This window comes from Danio rerio, chromosome 9, assembly GCF_049306965.1.
Source record: "Danio rerio strain Tuebingen ecotype United States chromosome 9, GRCz12tu, whole genome shotgun sequence".
Lineage (NCBI taxonomy): Eukaryota > Metazoa > Chordata > Actinopteri > Cypriniformes > Danionidae > Danio > Danio rerio.
Window position 1 is genome coordinate 48,579,147 of NC_133184.1, and position 19,614 is coordinate 48,598,760.

Below are 19,614 nucleotides of genomic sequence, written 5' to 3' on the forward strand. Positions count from 1 at the left end.
TGGGATGTCTGTGGTTACATTAACGTTACTAGCCATTTTGTGAGCTAGTGTGGCGCGTGCATGACTGGAGTAGTGTTTGGAGGTGGCCGTGTGTGGTGATATGTGAACAGGTTATTGAGATTGGCTGTTCTTTGTCGGGGTCCAGGGTTGCTGGGGCAACAGGGGTGGAGCCAGCACGAGCAGCCTGACGCAGAAGGCAGCAAGATTGCTAATGAATGCCATAGATATATACACTAGATATCGCATAGGGACCCTGAGCATGCGTCAATAGCGCCGCCACATTGGTACAGTGCTCCCAGGACAAGTGTCATTCAACTGCACTAGTCAAGACAGCGTTATTACGCGAAGATGCGGGACTTTAGCGCTGTCTACGGGTGTAGTAACGAGCAAATAAAGAAAACAAACCACAAAGGCAGAGCATTACATAGGTTAGATTTAGTTTTTTTTACTTTTTTTATGTTCTAAACTTTTGTGCCCTATTATTGATGATCATACGGTCACTTACTGCATTCACCATAAGGCAAAGTAGCTCCAACTCGCACTAAATACTCGGCTTATGCTAGTTTTGTTGAATAAAATCAGCAAACAATGCAAAAGAAATATGACAGTGGGATGCTGCGCTGGCAGAAACTTGTATTATTGTTGGCTAGTAAACGAGTCGTTCATAACGGAGATTCATTCACAAGCGTATCGCTCCTTCCGTCAGTATGAGAAGTAAAAGCAGGAGAGGAGGTGTGTTTCAGGACACAGATTAGATCAAATTTAACAGGGAGGGTGGATAGTACATTTCTGTATACACAAACACAAGCTTTTTGTCAGGAATGCCAGTGCGATCACTGATCCATCAATGTAGAAAAGTAATGTAAAAATATAATTTTCGTAATTAAAAAAAAAAAAAAGTGCATACTAACATCCAGGAAAACTCCCGATCATAGATATATGTGTATATGTGTATATCTCTGGCTCTGGATGGCCACAGTCCTCCACTGCAGCTTGGTCCCGCTTTCATTTCAAAGGAGCGCTACCCTGTACTAAAATGGTGGCTCTATTGGCGCATTCCTTCCAATAGACAACAACAGGGTAGGCGACATCTAATGTATATATCTATGAATGAATGCAAGCTTTAATAAAGTGATATTCTGAGTTCTAAAGCAATGTTCTACTGTTTAACTTGACAGCGGGGAAGGCAGCATGTTGTCTGTCACGCCATTTGGGATGCCATGTTGAGCGTTGTTGCACTGAAAACATTTTATTTTGTACTTATTCTCTTTTATCTTTTTAGATGGTTGTCTAACTCGTTCGGTTTGTAATTCATACCGAACCGAAAGTCTCGTACTGAACTGGTTCAATACGAATACGCCTAGCGTTACACCCTTAATATATATACACACTATGCAATCCAGTTGTTATATTTATAAATGGAAATAAATAGCACAGCAGCTGCAATACAGAGGTGAAGATTCAGCTTTTAACTTTTATAGTTTTTCAACTTTAAACTAACTGCTTGAATTGTGTATGATGTAGATGTCCAAGTTTTAGGATGATAGCTTGTTTAGGTGTAACATTTAAGATGTATATCAGCATTCCACCTTATCAGAAAGAAATAATAAGCAATTTTGAAGATGAAGTATAAAGATATCTTGATGTGCAGTGTAATACATTCTTTTATATAAACTAATGACAGCTGCTCTTAGCAAAGCACCTTTCTGAGACCCTGTGCCAAGTGTGTTATCGCTGAGTTTTATAACTTTGTTGCTCAACCACTTGTCAAAGGCTGAAGCTCAGGAGGCTGCAGTTGCTATGGCGCCAAGTGCAGATCAACACTACTCCACAAAATGAATCCAAGGCATTTCCTGAGGAAAACTCTGACTTCAAGCTGTTTCCTCATAGGCTTAAATCTGAACACTGAAAATAGGTTACTTTTTGTCAAAATCTAGCTAATTATCAGATCGAGGAGTAAGCATTTTCTATTTTTCCCACGTCCCGGAAGCCTAAACACAGAAATAGGACAAGCCCTATGAAAATGTTTGGATGGCATGTGGTGGCTCAGTGGTTAGCACTGTCGCCTCGCAGCAAGAAGGTCACTGGTTTGAGCCCCGGCTTGGATCAGCTGGCATTTCTGTGTGGAGTTTGCATGTTCTGCCCGTGCTGGTGTGGGTTTCCTCCAGGTGCTCCGGTTTCCACCACAGTCCAAAGACATGCGCTATAGGTGAATTAACTAAATTGGCCTTAGTGTATGAGTGTGAATGTGAGAGTATATGGGTGTTTCCCAGTGCTAGGTTGTGGCTGGAAGGGCATCCGCTGCTTAAAAACATATGCTGGATAAGTTGGCGGTTCATTCCGCTGTGTCGAGCCCTGATAAAATAAAGGGAATAAACTGAAGAAAAATGAAGGAATGAATGGACTGCATTAGGGCTGCATGATAACAGAAAGAAAAAAAATATGATCACGATTATTTTGCTCAAAACCTTAAAGGTTCAGGACACCCTGGAGAACTTTTTTTTATATTAACAGATTTGTGTTTGTTGAGCATCAGTTAAGACAATGTTTGCACCTGTCAGCCTTAATTGTGGGGAAAACTGGATAATTTTGAGCTTTTGTCAGCAAATTTCAGCTTCCGGGTTTAAAATGATTTTTGGGGCGGGATCAAAATCGGCGACGTAGCGCAGAACTGCAAGTGCAATGATGACGCGTCGGTTTCTCATTATTATTCATAGCGGAGTTTCTTTTCCTATGAGAAGAGCCGGCTGCTTAATTATTCATGAGACCTGCCAGAGTCAAGCCCGAGCTGTGAGACACGTCACGGACCCACGGCACGGGCACACAGTATTTAGCCGTTCATGAAGGCTTATATGCGTTTGTTTCCATGATCCACGGGGTTTGTTACATGTTTTCCCCAGCGATCTTGTCAGGGCCGATCATACAGCAAAGCTGTGTGTGTGCTGCTGGCATTTTTGTCGGGAGAGCTGCACAAGAATTAGAGAATGGCGGACGCTGTCTTTTATCAGGAGTTCGTTCACATTCGGACACATCACTGTGCTGCTGTGTTTGCCTAAATCCTCCAAGTCCTCATTTATAGAGTTTACATGAACACACTTATCTATCTTTTTAATGATATAAATTGTGGTTATGTGTATATGAAATTACGAATAATGAATGTAGCAGGGCATTCAATCACTGTTCATTTCTTTGCATTTTAACTTTGTAAAACTATAAACTCATGCGTCTCCTCACGGTTTGTCTGATTTTGTGAGCTACCTTCGTACGCTCACGTTTTCCCCTGCTTTCCACACCCACTCCTGCCCTATGCTCGCGGAGCTCCACGCCCATTAATCATGCATCTTTTGAAAAAGTTCTGAAGCAGACTTTAACCGAAAGTGGGGGGTTTCATGGCCCTTTAAGCTTGATTAATAATGACGATTATTCCTTTGTGTGGTTGTGTGTGTGTGTATTAGAGGTGCGAACCTATACTGGTCTTACGGTTTGGTTCGGTTACGATTATCATGCCATCGATTCGGTTCAATTCAATATCTCGGTGCGTCACGGTGCTTTGACGATGCTTTTCATACACAGTGTTGTATTTTGGGGGTTGGCTATAACAAGCTGTCTGTAAAAACACACAGCACCACACTGTCTCTCATTCACAAACATATACAAACATAGACAGCACCAAACAAACGCGTGCACACACACACACACACACGCCATGCGCGCATGCTCGCTTACGAGCGATACTGTGAGACCGCCCACTCTTGTTAAAATTACACTAGAGTTACCGACCACTCCCGTGCTTTATTCAGAAGTGCTTTATTCATGAAATCTGGTCGGGTCCCGCGACAATGCACAGGTGCAGCCGGGGGAATGCATAGAGCAGAGAGGAAAGGAAAGGGGAGGAAAAATCACACCAGCAGGTGAAATGGGCCACAGTGAGGAGAGAGAGAAATGGAGTTCACTTTCATTCCCTCAATCACAGAGAAATAGGGGCTTCTGCTGTAATTGTCAGTGAAAGACTGTACAGAAATCACACACACGCAGTGAAATTGTGCACTGTTGGTGCCAGGAGTATTGTAAATACCAGCGCTCACCTCCCTGGCGACAGAGCACATATTAGGTAAATGACTACAATACTTACTAACCGGTTATGATTATAACTAAACCGATACTGAATTGTTCGCGTCTGCATCACAGTGCACCAAAGAAACATTTAATTTTGACACCCCTAGTGTGTATGTATGTGTATGTATTTCTTAGCCAGAAAACGATGAACTAATTTATTTAGTAATAACATTTATGTACAATTAATTATTTATATATTTTACTTTATTTTAGCAAATATATTATAAGTGAAATCATCAGTCTTAGACAAAAACTAAATTTAATTTCAATTTAATTTAATTTAATTTTAGTAAAATAATATGATACATTAAGATCTTATTAAGCTAAATGATCAGTCTTAGCCAGATAACTTTATTTTATTTTATTAAATTTTATTTTAGCAAAGTTAATATGATACATTGAGATCTTATTAAGCTAAATGATCAATCTTAGCCAGAAACCTTTATTCATTTGTTTATTTATTTATTTTATTTTGTTATTCGTTTTGAATTATTTTTACAAAATTAACAAAATTAATATGATACATTGAGATTTTATGAAGCAAAATGACCAGTCTTAACCAGAAACCAATGAACTAATTTATTTAGTAATTAAATTTATGCACATTTAATTATTCATATATTTTGATTTTATTTTAGCAAACATTATGATAAGTGAAATGATCAGTCTTAGACAAAAACTAAAATTTAATTCAAATTTAATTTAATTTAATTTTATTAAATTAATATGATTTGAGATTTTATTAGACTAAATGATCAATATTAGCCAGAAACGTTTATTTATTTATTTGGTTATTTATTTAATTCATTTAGTTCTGCATTTTAATTTTATCCTATTTTATTTTACACCAATTCTTTCATGCATAATCTGGCCAAATAGTATATACTCAATAAATGTTGTCAAAATATCATATTTTGTGTTCTGCAGAAAGAGAAATGGATACAGGTTTTGAACAAAGTCAATGAAGATTTTTTTTGGTTGAACTGTTCCTTTAAGTTTCATTCGTACTGACAGTGATTACATTTCCATATGCATGAATTTTGGTGACAGAGAGTTTTGTTTTTCTTCGTATCATTGTCAAACAGTCCTCTGAATGAGTAACTCAGTGCTGATTAAAATAAAACCTTGTAATTTGAGCATCTTGTGTTAAACATACTCAAGCATAAATAGAAGTGAATATTTACACAGCACTTTACAATGTGTTTATTTACATGGAGCAATTTTTCAGTCGCTGTATTATCAATTTCATGCAAATCTTCATTTCAAAAGCATCTCTTTGAATTCTGCATGACTCAGTGCTTCATTTTCCAACATCTCATACTGCATTTTTTATTGAAGTTCTGTGTTTAGTACATAGAAACGCTCACACGTCTCGAGGATTGAATCTCATTTTATCTGCAGAGAACATTTGCTTTTGTACACAGTGGCTGCTGAATCATCCAGGCTCCCTCAGTAGGCCTCTGATTTATGAGCGTACAACATTGCTGTTTAGTCTTTGCATATGCAATTACAGAAAAGATAAAAGATGGAGAGGGAGAGCAAAAGAGAAAGAGGAAAGTACTGGCACGGCCCACTGTATATTGAGAAGAGACTCATGGTGGGTTATTTAGGTTGTATGTAATCTTAAACGCTTTTTCATTAAATGGGGGGAAAAAAACGGAAGTGCTCCCAAAAGATGAGGACAAACTGCTTCTCTGAATTATTATTATTTGAAGTGGAATTTAAGAGAGAGAGTTTGAAATATTAAGACACTGAACAGATGTTTTAATGATATACACTGCTAAAGAAATAATAACAATGATAAAAATAAAGATGTTCTTTCTTAGAGAAGAAAATATGTTGCTTGTTTTAGGTTTTATTTGACTTAAATAGGTTTTATCTTATGTCTAGTCCAAATATCTAAAAATGTCTTAAATCAAGTAATAGTAAAGCGAATTTCAAGTTTGTTTTGCTTATCCCACTGCCAGATTATTGTGTGTGGTTTGTGGTATTTGGTCTGTAGAATAATTTAGCTATTATTATTATTATTATTATTAGTAGTAGTAGTAGAAGTAGAAGTACTAATTGTAGAAGTAGTAGTAAAAGTAGAAAAATAAATAATAACAATAATAATAATTATTTTTTGCAAAAATTATTGTTGTTGTTGTTGTTGTTGTTATTATTATTATTATTATTATTATTATTATTATTATTATTATTATTAGTAGTAGTAGTAGTAGTAGCAGTAGAAATAGTAGTAGAAAAATAAATAATAACAATATTATTATTATTATTATTATTATTATTATTATTATTATTATTAATTGATAATAATAATAATAATAATAATAATAATAATAATTATTATTATTATTATTATTATTATTATTATTATTAGTAGTAGTAGTAGTAGCAGTAGTGGTAGTAGTTGTAATAAAATAATGAAATATTGTAAAATAAGATTATTTAAATAATGATAATAATAATCGAGTATTAATTTTTTATTATTATTATTATTATTATGAATATTGCTATTATTATTTATTATTATTTCAATTATTTTGTTTACTACTATAAGTACTACCACCACTACTACTACTACTACTACTACTAATGATAATAATAATAATACTGATAATAACAATAATAATAATAATAATAATAATATAATAATAATAATTTATCATTCATCACACTCAAAAGCTAATTAAAATGTTTCGCTCTAATGTTTAATCTTTGCTATTTATTTATTTACCACTGTTTGTCAGTAACTTACTGTAAATCAATTACAGCAAACATACTGTATTCATGTTTCCAGCACCATTTATCTCTCTGTATATGTATTTACAGAATTGTAAGTATATCTTTACTCTATACAGTCATTTTCACAATACAGTAACATACAGCATAACTGTCCTACTGTAAAATACAGTTTATATTACAGTTAAAAACTGTGTAAATGATCAAGTTGTTAACAGTGTACATTTTAGAAATTATAGTGGTAGAGTTTTAACAAAGAGTTATTCGCACTTCTATTCAAAACTGTCGTCTCACAGCAAGAAGGTCGCTGGTTCGAGTTGGCATTTCTATGTGGAGTTTGCATGTACTCCCTGTGTTTGCGTTGGTTTCCCCCACTGTCCAAAGACATGCGGTATGAGTGTGTGTGTGTGTATGTGTGTATGTGTAAATTACTGTAGCAGTGCATCTGCTAAGCAAAACAAATGCCACAATAGTTGGCGGTACATTCCTCTGTGGTGACCCCTGATGAATAAAGGGACTGAGCCGAAGGAAAATTAATGAATGATGTAAAAGTAATCCCTTTTGCAGCCAGTGTTCATTTTAAGGGCCAACTTTTGCATATCTTTACTTCCAACTGGTTTCGAAACTCCTCTGCATGGAGTTGTAGGGATGGGCCCGGCCAAATTGAGCCATATTAAATTTGAGTACCAAAAACGTCTTCGACATGCCCAAAGGGAAGCCATTCTACACTCACCAAAACCAACAATAAGCTCTTGCAAAACCCTTGCACACCTGGTCCTGTTTTGCCGGACATTGGCATAGTTTTCCTCTGAGTCGTGTCGTTCCACAAAAGAAAGGAAATTAAATTACATTCTACACTGTTTTTTCGTGCCGCTGTGGTGCAGCGGGTCCTTGAAGTTACTACCTCCACAAAAGGCCACATGCTTATGTAAGAAAGCAAGAAAGAGCGCCAGATACGAGCCGGCTTCATGGGCATCACAGCTGCTTATGTTTTTCTTGCATTACATTTTTACACAGAGCCAGCATGCTCATTTGTTGCCTGTTTGGACAAAAAAACAATGACATGGCTGCCCGACTCCCTCTTCATAGCCGTGTGTGTTCAAAGAATTGAAGTTTCTGTAAATGTTTAACCAGATGGGTAAACTGTGGACAGGATTCAGTCGATGTCAGTGTCTTCCCAGCATAAAGTGGGCCTCAGTTTGTCCGCAAATTGACCAGAGCCTACTGGTTACAAGATACAAGTGTGCGTGTTTGTATATATCAGTAGATTGTGTAGTGTAAACCAATACGAGCAGTTATAATCCTGCCGTCAGACCTCCGCGTTTTGATAAATCCTAGAGAGAGCGTATGCCGTTTCAGCTCATTACTGAAGTAAGCATTGATTCAACCTAATCAGGGCTGATGGAGAAGATTTAAAGTGCTTGATTATGGGTGGTTCCATGCAAGCGGAGCATTGAATGCTTTCTTTGTTTCTTTCTGTTTTCCTTTAATATTTTTTGAAAAAGCTATAATTTGAAGCTAATTATTGAATATAACTAGGGTGGCATGGTGGTTAGCACTGTCGCCTCACAGCAAGAAGGTTGGTGGTTCGAGTCCCGGCTGAGTCCGTTTGCATTTTTGTGTGTGTGGAGTTTGCATGTTTTCCCCGTGTTGGTGTTGGTTTCCTCTGGGTGCTCCGGTTTCCCCCATAGTCCAAAGACATGCGCTATAGGTGAATTGAATAAACTAAATTGGCCGTAGTATTTGAGTGTGTAAATGTGAGAGTTAATGGGTGTAGGGCTGCAACTAACGATTATTTTAACAATTGATCATTAATCTGTCGATTTTTTTTTTCTTTGATTAATTGAAAAAAAACAAACAAACAAGAAAAGCATTCATTTCCAACCCTTTATTCAAAAAAATCTCATCCCTAGGCTGTTATAATCATAATATAATAATAATAAAAAAAATAAACAAAGTAGTTTTGTTGTGTTTTCAATTCATTCATTAATCTGGTGTTGGCACAGCGGAATGAACCACCAATTTATCCAGCACATTTTTTACGCAGTGGATGCCCTTTCAGCCGCAACCCATCTCTGGGAAACATCCACACACACTCATTCTCACTCATTCACTACAGACAGTTTAGCCCACCAAATTCACCTGTACCGCATGTCTTTAAACTGTGGGGGAAACCACGCGAACGCAGGGAGAACATGCAAACTCCACACGTTTTCAATCCAAATATCTAAAAAAATCGTAAATCAAGATACATATTAGACACATGAAATAGCGTAAGAAATTATGTCTTGTTTTCTGAAAAAAAAAAAAGATTATTTGCTTAAAATATGCTGAATAATTTGCCAATGAGGTAAGAAAAATAATCTTAATGAGTTATAATCTTAAACTGAAGTTTTAACCATCACAATTTTCTTATGCCATTTTTCTTGTCTAGTCTTAATTTAAGTTTTTTTTTTTTAGATATTTGGACTGGAAATGAGACAAAATTACTAAGTAAGAAAAGATTTTATAAAGTAAGAAAAGCCGAATCTTTTATAAAAAATGAGAACTTTCAGATTTTGAGGTGCACTTTCAGATTTAAACCTCAACTGTATGTTTTCATTTACCTAAAGCTGTGTTACACACTGCATGGGGTCATTTCCAAAAACCCATAATAGGGGCTCTTTAAACATTCATTCATTCATTTTCTTGTCGGCTTAGTCCCTTTATTAATCCGGGGTCGCCACAGTGGAATGAACCGCCAACTTATCCAGCACGTTTTTATGCAGCAGATGCCATTCCAGCCGCAACCCACTTCTGGGAAACAGACACACACACACTCATACACTACGGTCAATTTAGCCTTCCCAATTCAGCTGTACCGCATGTCTTTGGACTGTGGGGGAAACCAGAGCACCCGGAGGAAACCCACGCGAACACAGGGAGAACATGCAAACTCCACACAGAAACACCAACCGAGCCGAGGTTCGAACCAGCGACCTTCTTGCTGTGAGGCGATAGCACTACCTACTACGACACTGCCTCGCATGCTCTTTAAACAATTTGACACAAAGAATCTGTATTTTCTTGTTGTATTTTAATAAAGAGAATATGATATATAATGTCATTATACCCTCACTAAAACAACAAATGTAACTGGGGGACTAAGACTTTTGCTCATTACTGTACAAGCATAGATAAACACAAAAGAGCCAAGATAAGATTGAAATAAATTGTGCTTTATGGTTTTCTGGGGAGTCTAACTGTATTCATAACACACAATGTATTGCTGAAAAGCAGAACATCGCAACTTTTTCTAATATTGTGCAGCCGTTCTTCAGATGTATGTCTATATGTTGCCTACAAAAAGTATCCTGCATAAGACGACTCAATAGGTTTTGGAACATAATCAGTATGTAACTTCACAAGTGGCACTTGACTTTTCAACAGCAAGTCATGCTTCCTTGAGAGAGAAAGCGTCCCAGGCCCTGAAAAGAGTTCCTGTCCACTCCCCAACCGCACAGCCCACACACTAAGCCCTTGGAAAGCGAGAGGAACCATGAGTGGGAAGTGTTGCTGGTGTCGGCCCAGGGATGAGAGTGTGGAACAGGGATGCTTCGAAGGATACGTAATGGCAGGTGTCTGCTGAAGCACGCCCGCCAATAATGTCTTCAATGAGGCAAACTCTGGCAAAGTCCGTTTCAGACACTATTTTTAGGCCTGTTCCTCACAATTGGGCTTGAAACCTTAGACCGCAGTATCTGGTGCTGGACAATGCTCAGATTGATCACCATGCTTTAGATCTCCAGGCGCTCGTATTCACCCAATGCTGACATCATTCGAACAGCTCTGGGCTTGAGGCCTGAGGGTTCTGCTTTGTAATGTCAATGGGCCAGACGTAGAGCAGATCCGAGTGCAGTTGAGAGTTTCAATAGTCCAGCTAGAGTCCAAGTGACGTTATCGAGGGGGACATGTAACCCTCGCAAAGTCCAGAAGTACATATCTGCTGGTACAGTACTTTCCAATACAAATAAATAATGGTTTGCTTTGCAGTCTTGTGTGCTTTGCACGTCTCCCATAGTCAAAATGGGCTTAAACTCATATGCAGGGTGCCTATGGGTGCTGGAAGTCCTGGAAATTCCTTGGATTTAAAAAAAAAAAAAAAAAAAGTGGTTTGATTTTGGATAAAATGCTTGAAATATATGCATGCGTGTGTGTGTGTGTGTGTGTGTGTGTGTGTGTGTGTGTGTGTGTGTGTGTGTGTGTGAGAGAGAGAGAGTTATAGTTGATCAGCACAATGGTTGGGAATATATAAGATTTGTGGAGTCATTGCAAAGTATAACCATAACAGAGTGAAACTTTGTTACTTGTATGTGTTTTAAAGGTTTTTGTGAGTTTAAAGGGAACCTATAATAAAAATAATCTTTTGTAAGCTGTTTGGACAGAACTGTGTGTAGGTATAGTGTGTCCACTGTCATATTGGGGTTATATAAAGACTCTTTTCTTAATTTCCTGATGTTAAAATAGGATCCAAATTCCTCCTATCTTAAACCCCATGTGCAACGTGACGTAGCAGTGTGGTTTCCCCGCCCACCGAATTGATTGACAGCTGCTCATTAAAGGGGTGGTCCAGAATGTTATTTTTAAGGCTTGGTTGTGTTAATAAGATGCAAAGCAATGTGTGCTCATGTTTAACTTGAAGGAAATCGTGTTATTTTTTCATAAATCTCACTTTGATTATACACAGCTACTCAGCTAACATGAAAACGACTGTCATATTTCCTAGTTCCTCTAAAAGGCCCACCCTCAAGTGACTCTGATTGGTCATCATCATAATATGCTGTGATACGCCGATCGGCTTCACGTCACGCCCTGACAAGCACGCGCGTTTTGTGTAAACAGTCAGTCAGTCAGTCAACACGTGTCTGTAACGAGTGAAAATGGGATGCGGCTCCTTTAACTGTTTCTGTGCCTTTTAGTGTGTTTATGCGTGTATACGATGAAGTATTTGTAACACGAGAAGCGCATGTGCGCGGGAGAGATTTTTATTGTTCTTTTTCTCTCATGCTCGGATTAAGTTATTTTCTGTGGTGACAGAATAAAGCACAAGATGTGAGATGAGACCTTTGTGAGCCTGGATTGATTTGTTTTTGATGTTACACTCCAGTTGGGAAATCATTGCTGTATTTTTTTTAAATCAACGCGTTACAGGACGTCTTTCATGCATATGCGGAATATGCCTGTGTAAGTAACATGAATCGTTCACATATCTTTTGCGACTTTATTGTCCGAGTTGTAAAACGCATAGCATAGCTGCCTATAGAGAGAAATTCTGCCGTCTCACACAGAGAGACGCAGGTGCTGGCCAAGAGTGCGTGTATGTGTATGTGTGTGTGTGCGTTTACAGCCGTTTGATAAATATAGATTTGTAACGTTAGCTAAGTCGTTAGCGGTTACCATAATTTCCCGTTGTTTACATCTTTGCTACAACACACCGTTAAAGTTAGACACTGTACATGTCATGATCAATTTTAACAAATAAAAACACTTACAGGTCATGACTCAGAGTTCACAGCGTCTCCTTGCTCCATCTTTGAGGAGATTTTAACTGAATCCAGCACTGAACTGGGAGAGATTCTGGAAGCTGTGTTTTGTCAAATCATGCTTGCTATGTATTTTATAGTTCTCTGGAACATAATTAATATTGAACTGTAAGCACTTCTGTGTTTGGGTCGTGTCATTTGGAAGCCCAACAACAGAAACAGAACAGCTCTGTGGAAACAGCAGGATGGCATTTCTCTCTCTGCAGTAACGTTACAGCGCCTCTGGCCACGGCCTTTACCTGCGCAGTGTGGGATGCGCAATAACGAACTTTTGTGATCTCACAGGGGGCGGAAGTATTTTTTGTAGTCCCCAAAATTCGTTAATTGTAGGCGTTGCTAAGCTAACTCTGTACAAATCAAGGTCTCCCTTTGCATTAAACTTTGAATATTTTACATTCAGAGATGCTGTTTATGTTCACACAGCTACATTACACATCAACTGAAGTTTAAAATATAATATCGTAGTGGACCACCCCTTTAACATGTCTTTATAGTAACACATAAACATATCCACAAGACAGGACATGCACAAACCAACTGGGATTAAAAGATCTGTTCAGCTCTCTGTGATCATCAGTCATCATCAAATGTGAACAAGAATGAGTTTTACAAGACTAAAACGTATTTAAAACTGTGATGTTTGTAATGAATTACAGCGATTTTACCATCCTTGCTTTATCACGACAGCCGCATGTCAGTACAATTATAAAAGAAGACGCTTCAATCCCATTTTGTAGATGCTAAATCAGGTTTATGTTGTACATTTACATAACGGATATCTACACAGCAGTGTATATTAACCTGTATCCTGTCACATTTGCCGTGCAATAACAGTACAAAGTTAAACACGTGCGTTGTATGTGTGTAACTGTGTGAACTTTGTAACGACATTGTGTATGACTCATTGATGCAGAAAGGCTTGAATTAACTCCACAACAAATACATCAAATAATCATTGGGAAAGTTCTTACTGTAGAATTTCTCACAAACGTTACATGAGATCTGCTTCCTTCATGTCTGTCACTGTGCTGTTTATCTGACGCACTCAGCCGGAGATTAAGGCACACTCTGACACTTGGGAACTGTGGTCGGGGAGAACCAACATCAAAAGCACAGGCAACAAAAACAACAACCTTTTGTTAAGAGCAGAAAATCCCAATATTCTGAAAGGTATAAGTAACCTGATGAGTAATTTGAGCTGAAGCTTTACAGGCACATTCTGGAGACACAAAAAGCTTGTCTAAAAACTTGAAAAAAGGGGTAAAATATGTGCCTTTTTAAAGCATTTGAGAACAAAAAAGTACATTTGTACAATACAATGTAAACTATACAGTAATGTACCCAAATACTGTTTGAGTCTTCTGAAAAGTTTATTTAACTTTTTTCATTGCTCTATTGCAATTATTCTGCTTGCAATTTGTTTATTTTTTATACATTATTTATCGGCTTCTGTAGACTTTCATTTAAAACCTTTAGTTAGATCTTTACCTTTTTTTGTGAGAGACACTATAGATTTTATTGAATGTGTCAAAAATGTCAAACTACCTGGGGTTCCTGTTCTTCTAGCCACTATGGATGTAGAATCCCTTTGTAACAATGTTCCATTTTAGAATGGTTTAGAGGCCATGGAATTCTTTCTTAATCAGAGAGACAGTTTAGTTCCAAGTACTACCTGTCTGAGTGATTTAACCAAATTAGTACTCCATTACAATTACGTTTTGTTCGGATCTGATTACCATCTCCAGATATCAGGTGTGAGTATGTGTTCTAAGATGGCCTAGAGTTTTGCATCTCTATTTTGTGGTATGTTTGAAAAACAGTTTATTCTAAATTCTGCTTTGAATTTGTATTTCAAACTTATTGTTCTATGTAAACGATACATTGATAATGTGTTTTTAATATGGAGTGGTACTGAATCGGAGCTATTAGAATTCTATTCTTATGTCAATAATAGTTCTAGTGCTTTAAAGTTCACCATGGAATTCCACAAACACAAAATGAATTTTTTTTAGATGTACTTGTAAGTTTGACTGCATCTGGTATACAAACAACACTATACCAAAAACCCACTGATCGTAAAATAATTTTACATGGACATTCGTACAATCCAGTACCATTAAAACGTTCGTTACCTATAACCATGGTGTTTTAAAACTATTTTAGCTTCACGCAGAGCTGATGCAGATGTTGTTGTTACAAATGGGTTATATGCACGAAAGTGTTGTTCAGCCACTGAAATCTCATGGGGAAAGATTGATGTGACAATTTTCAGTTTTATAAAGGCCTTTTTTACAGCATCGATGATGTAGATTTATATTTAGTTTAACAACAAAACATCAGTTATTCTGCCTAGCCTGCTGTACTGAGCTGAAATTGCTTTTATGTTCACATCGGGTCATTTCTGAACAATGACAGCATGTGACGCGTTCCCTATATTGTTAACCTTGCTACTCTGAATATTCGCTGTGAAATAGCATGTAAGTGTAGCTGCACGCTGCTGACCAACAACTACATACACTTCTAACTGGCGAATGATTTGAACTAGTGGGTTGCGTTCGTGATTTCACGAGGCGTGACTTTGAAACACAGTCCCTCCCCTGCCGTCCTAAACTAATATGCTAACCAATTAGCATTTTGGCTCATCACTTACAACTGCACCTTTAAGTAAGTGTAGGTAGCTTAGGTTGGTGGATATTTATTAACGTTCTGTACAATAAAATAAACCTCAACAAACAGTAAATGGGGCAGCATGCTGGCTAGTCATTAGCACTATCGCCTCACAGCAAGAAGGTTGCAGGTTTAAGTCTCGGCTGGGCTGGTTAGCACTTCTGTAAGGAATTTGCATGTTCTCCCCGTGTTAGCGTGGGTTTCCTCTCGGGGCTCTGGTTTCCCCCACATTTGAAAGACGTGCTATAGGGGAATTGGAGATACTAAATTGGCTGTAGTGTATGAATGTGTGTGTGAATGAGTGTGTATGGGTGGTTCCCAGTACTCTGTGTATATATACATTTAAATGGAGACGCCTTAATAAACTTATTGGAAATTTCACAAGAAAAACAATGTTGTGCTTGGTTTTAATCGCAAGTTTATTCTTTCATGAGTTATATACTAGCCCCCTCACATATACTAATGTGCTACAAACAGAACGTTAAAATCTACACCAATTCCCATTTTATTAAGGTGTATCCATATGAATGGCCCACCCTGTATATCAACTCAAACTAAATTGCTTGGGGCTAAAAAGTTTTTAGAAATGACCCACATACGCTGAAAGTTACTTTTGCCTGAACTATCAAATAAAAGTGTCTTTTTTCATTAGTCGTTCACTTGTGAGTTGCCAGGCACGTTTTGACTTAAAAGGGCGCATATCTCTTCACAGGCCTCTGCAGCTATCTGAATCAAGAGCTGTCATTATTCCAAGCCTTTAACTTTCTCTCTCCGCTGTGCTTTGATGCGCTGCCAGAACACTGATCCTGACTTTGTTTTCATTGACAAAATAAGATCCTTTGCGGTCTTTGACCTGAGAGCCATAATCCACATTTCTATAAATAATATGTCAATTTGTTACGAAACGACTATCCTAACAGGACTGTGCAGCATTCATTAATTAACAATGGCTTTTAAAAAGCAATTACATTTTGGATCAAAATTAAACTTGCATGCAGGTATGAAAATTCTAAGTAGAAATTTGTGTATGCATATCAGAATTTCAAAAAATCTTTTTAAGGCAATAAATTGACTCTTTCCAAATAAAAATGTCTACTATATTTTAAAGCATCACTACAATAACTCCGGTCAAAAAACTATTTCTTTCTTTCTTTCTTTCTTTCTTTCTTTCTTTCTTTCTTTTTTTTCTTATTTAATAATATTACTTAAAACATTCCAATACAGGCCTAGAAAGCCATTACAATCAAAAGAGTAAGGTTGAAATCAACAAATAAGCACATCTAAACGTGCAAACTGTACATGAATTTGATCACTCTTAATAAATTATATTAAAACGAATTATGACTCTTACAATGTATTGTTATTACGTACCGAAATGCCATTGTGCTAGATAGAAGTGGCACATTTAGGACTTAAAATAATCATCCATTGTCATGATCACCAGCAATCTAGTAGCTGCGGATCGCTTAAGGACTACAAACCCGCCATTTATGGACTACAATATCCAGTCATGCAACACACACATTTTTTCCACAATAAAAGCAGTTTTTGTAATAATAATGAAGTTTTAAGTCCTGATTTTATAGTACAGTGACCTCTTAAATGCCAAAATATCATGTGAAAATGTACTTGTCAATGTCTGACCACTTTAAGTGATACAGTGGATGTAAATATATGAGTAGTACATAATTTATTTTTATATGAATAGTTATTGGGCGGGACGATGGCTCAGTGGTTAGTACCGTCACTACACAGTAAGAAGGTCACTGGTTTGAGTCCAGGCTGGGCCAGTTGGCATTTTCTTTCCATGTTTGAGTGGGTTTCTGGGTGCTACGATTTCCCCCACAGTCCAAAGAAATGCGGTACAGTTGAATAAACTAAATTATCTGCAGTGTATGAGTATGTGTGGGTGTTTTCCAGTACTGGGTTGTGGCTGGAAGGGCATCTGCTGTGGAAAAATATGTTGGTATAGTTGGTGGTTTAATCTGCTTTAGCGACCCATGATGAATGAATGAATGGTTATTTATTTATTTATTTAGTTTTTAATGGGTGATTGCCAAATAATACAGAATTTTCCAAGAATGTTTTAAAGAGAGCCAAGTGATATGAAGCTGGCTTGCAATATGGAAACCTTCAGATGATTAATTAAGATGTGGGTTCTTGCCAGGGCTGCCAGGTTTTCACTATAAAAGTAGCCCAGTGGCCATTCAAACAATAAAAACTCAACTAAAGTCCAACCAAACAATTTTGTTTTTGCCTCAGTTTCCTATTTTTACTGTTCAGAGATGCTCTTCTGTATACCTCAGTTGTAACGAGTGGTTATTTGAGTTACTGTTGCCTTTCTGTCAGCTTGAACCAGTCTGGCCATTCTCCTCTGACATCTGGCATCAAAAAGGCATTTGCGCCCACAGAACTGCCACTCACTGGATATTTTCTCTTTTTCAGACCATTCTGTCTAAACCCGAGAGATGGTTGTGCATGAAAATCCTAGTAGATCAGCAGTTTCTGAAATACTCAGACCAGCCTGTCTGGTACCAACAACCATGCCATGTTCAAAGTCACTTAAATCACCTTTCTTCCCCATTCTGATGCTCAGTTTGAACTGCAGCAGATCATCTTGACCATGGCTGTTTCTCAATTCCAAGAACGCAGAGAACAGTCTTGTGTTCTTGTGGAGACCGGTCTTGCCAGGTGTTCTCGTAAGAACGAACTCGGGAGATCACAGAAACAAAGTACGCGTCCTGTGAGTAATGAGAGGCTGCGTTCTTCTTGATGGTCACGTGACCTTCACGTATTTTTAATGGTAAATATTTTAAACGTTACAGCATTCATACAATGATTTATTGTTTTTGCCCTTTTAAATATATATACTACGCATAAATACTTCACAAATACACGTTGCACAATATAAATGAAACAGATTTTAATACGAATTTCAGCAAACAAACACCCTTAACGTGTTTATTGCTTTATTAAGATGTCCATGGTAATGTTTATATTCGCCATCTCATTTAGGGAAACTCCTAAGATAAATAAGTCCTATCTCTGATCCTTAATAATTAAATCTAAATAAAATGCTGTTCTTCCCACCTCCAGTCGCAATGACTTCTGGGACATCTAGAGCGAGATCGGTGCACATGTCTGCATGGATGCATCCTCTTTATATCAAGAACAAATCCGTGAAGTTTCATGCATCCTACGTACTTGTGGTCTTGAGTATTGGAACTGAACTTTGGCAGCTGATGATGTGAGAACACAAGGATGCAAGACCACTGAATAACGCATTTTGAGAAACAGCCCCAGTCTTGAGTTGCTGCCATGTGATTGGCTAATTATATATTTGCATTAATGAGCAGTTGGACAGTTGTGCCCAATAAAGTGGCCTGTGAGTGTATATATAGATATATATGCAAAATAATATGAAGCACAGATTAAAATAGAACATTTTGATGTTTTATTGTGGAGTCTAACAGCATTGAGGTACAGAAATTCAAATTAGTTATTATGTAAAATACCACACTAGTCTTCATTGCATAAATAATTCAACACAATTTTTGTTAAAGTGGAAAACTTTATAATTTCTTGGGTCCAAATGATTCAAGTTCACTTGAAATCGCTTGACATCTTGCAATGTGACTCTTGCATTTTCGCACATTGCATGAACGAAGCTGAAACCATATATTGTACAGCCCCACCAATTACATACCTATGAATAAATATTTTATAATCACTGACTTCAATATTCTATTTCTTTATTTTTTGGGATGGAGATGGAGAGCATATGGTGGGATTAAAAGGCAATACAAAGATTTGTTTTACATCGTTCAGTTTTAAGTTAATAAATTAGGTTATTAAAGATTTTTTTTTTATAATTTCAAAAACAAATCAGTGATTACATTTTGAATTAGAAAGAAATCCTGAAACCTGCTCTTCCCTCCATCAGGAGAAGTAAATGGCACGCGGTCTCCTCCTATGAAGAAGCCCGGCAAAGACTACCAGTACATCAAGGAAATAGCCGTAAACAAGCATCACAACAACAAGAGGACCAGGATGTACAACACTCAGGATGATCCCAAAACACCTCATCCCAAACAGGTGAGTGTGCATCTATAACAAAAACCCAACAGCAATCTTGAGCACGCTGAAGAAAACCACACTGTAAAAAAAAAAAAAAAAAAAAAAAATTGCTGCCTTGAAATTTTAAGTTGAGTCATCTAAACTTAGATCAATCAAACTGACTAAAAATATATGAACTTTGTATAACTTAATAAATTTAGTTGAAACATGATTAACCTATTCAAGTTAAAGCAACATAAAAAAAATTGTTGTCTTTACTCTTCGTCATTAATAAAAAGGCCCTGCAGATGAAAAGCCTACAGAAATAAGGCCTCATATTCACCTTGAGTTTCATTGTGTTCAGTACGGCAGTGCCCTCTTCTGGTTATCAGACTAACACACCACACACACAACAGAACAGTCTCGCACAACACACACATATTCACACAGATTC

General features: G+C 37.2%; 1 protein-coding gene across 1 annotated transcript in view; it reads left to right on the top strand.

Annotated features, from left to right (window-relative positions):
• Positions 1 to 19,614, top strand: part of igfbp2b (insulin-like growth factor binding protein 2b) — a 54,560-nt gene that overhangs the window by 20,186 nt on the left and 14,760 nt on the right. The window contains exon 2 of the mRNA NM_001126464.1: positions 19,048 to 19,199. Coding sequence (NP_001119936.1) covers positions 19,048 to 19,199 — 152 coding nt within the window. The remainder of the gene's footprint in view (positions 1 to 19,047; positions 19,200 to 19,614) is intronic.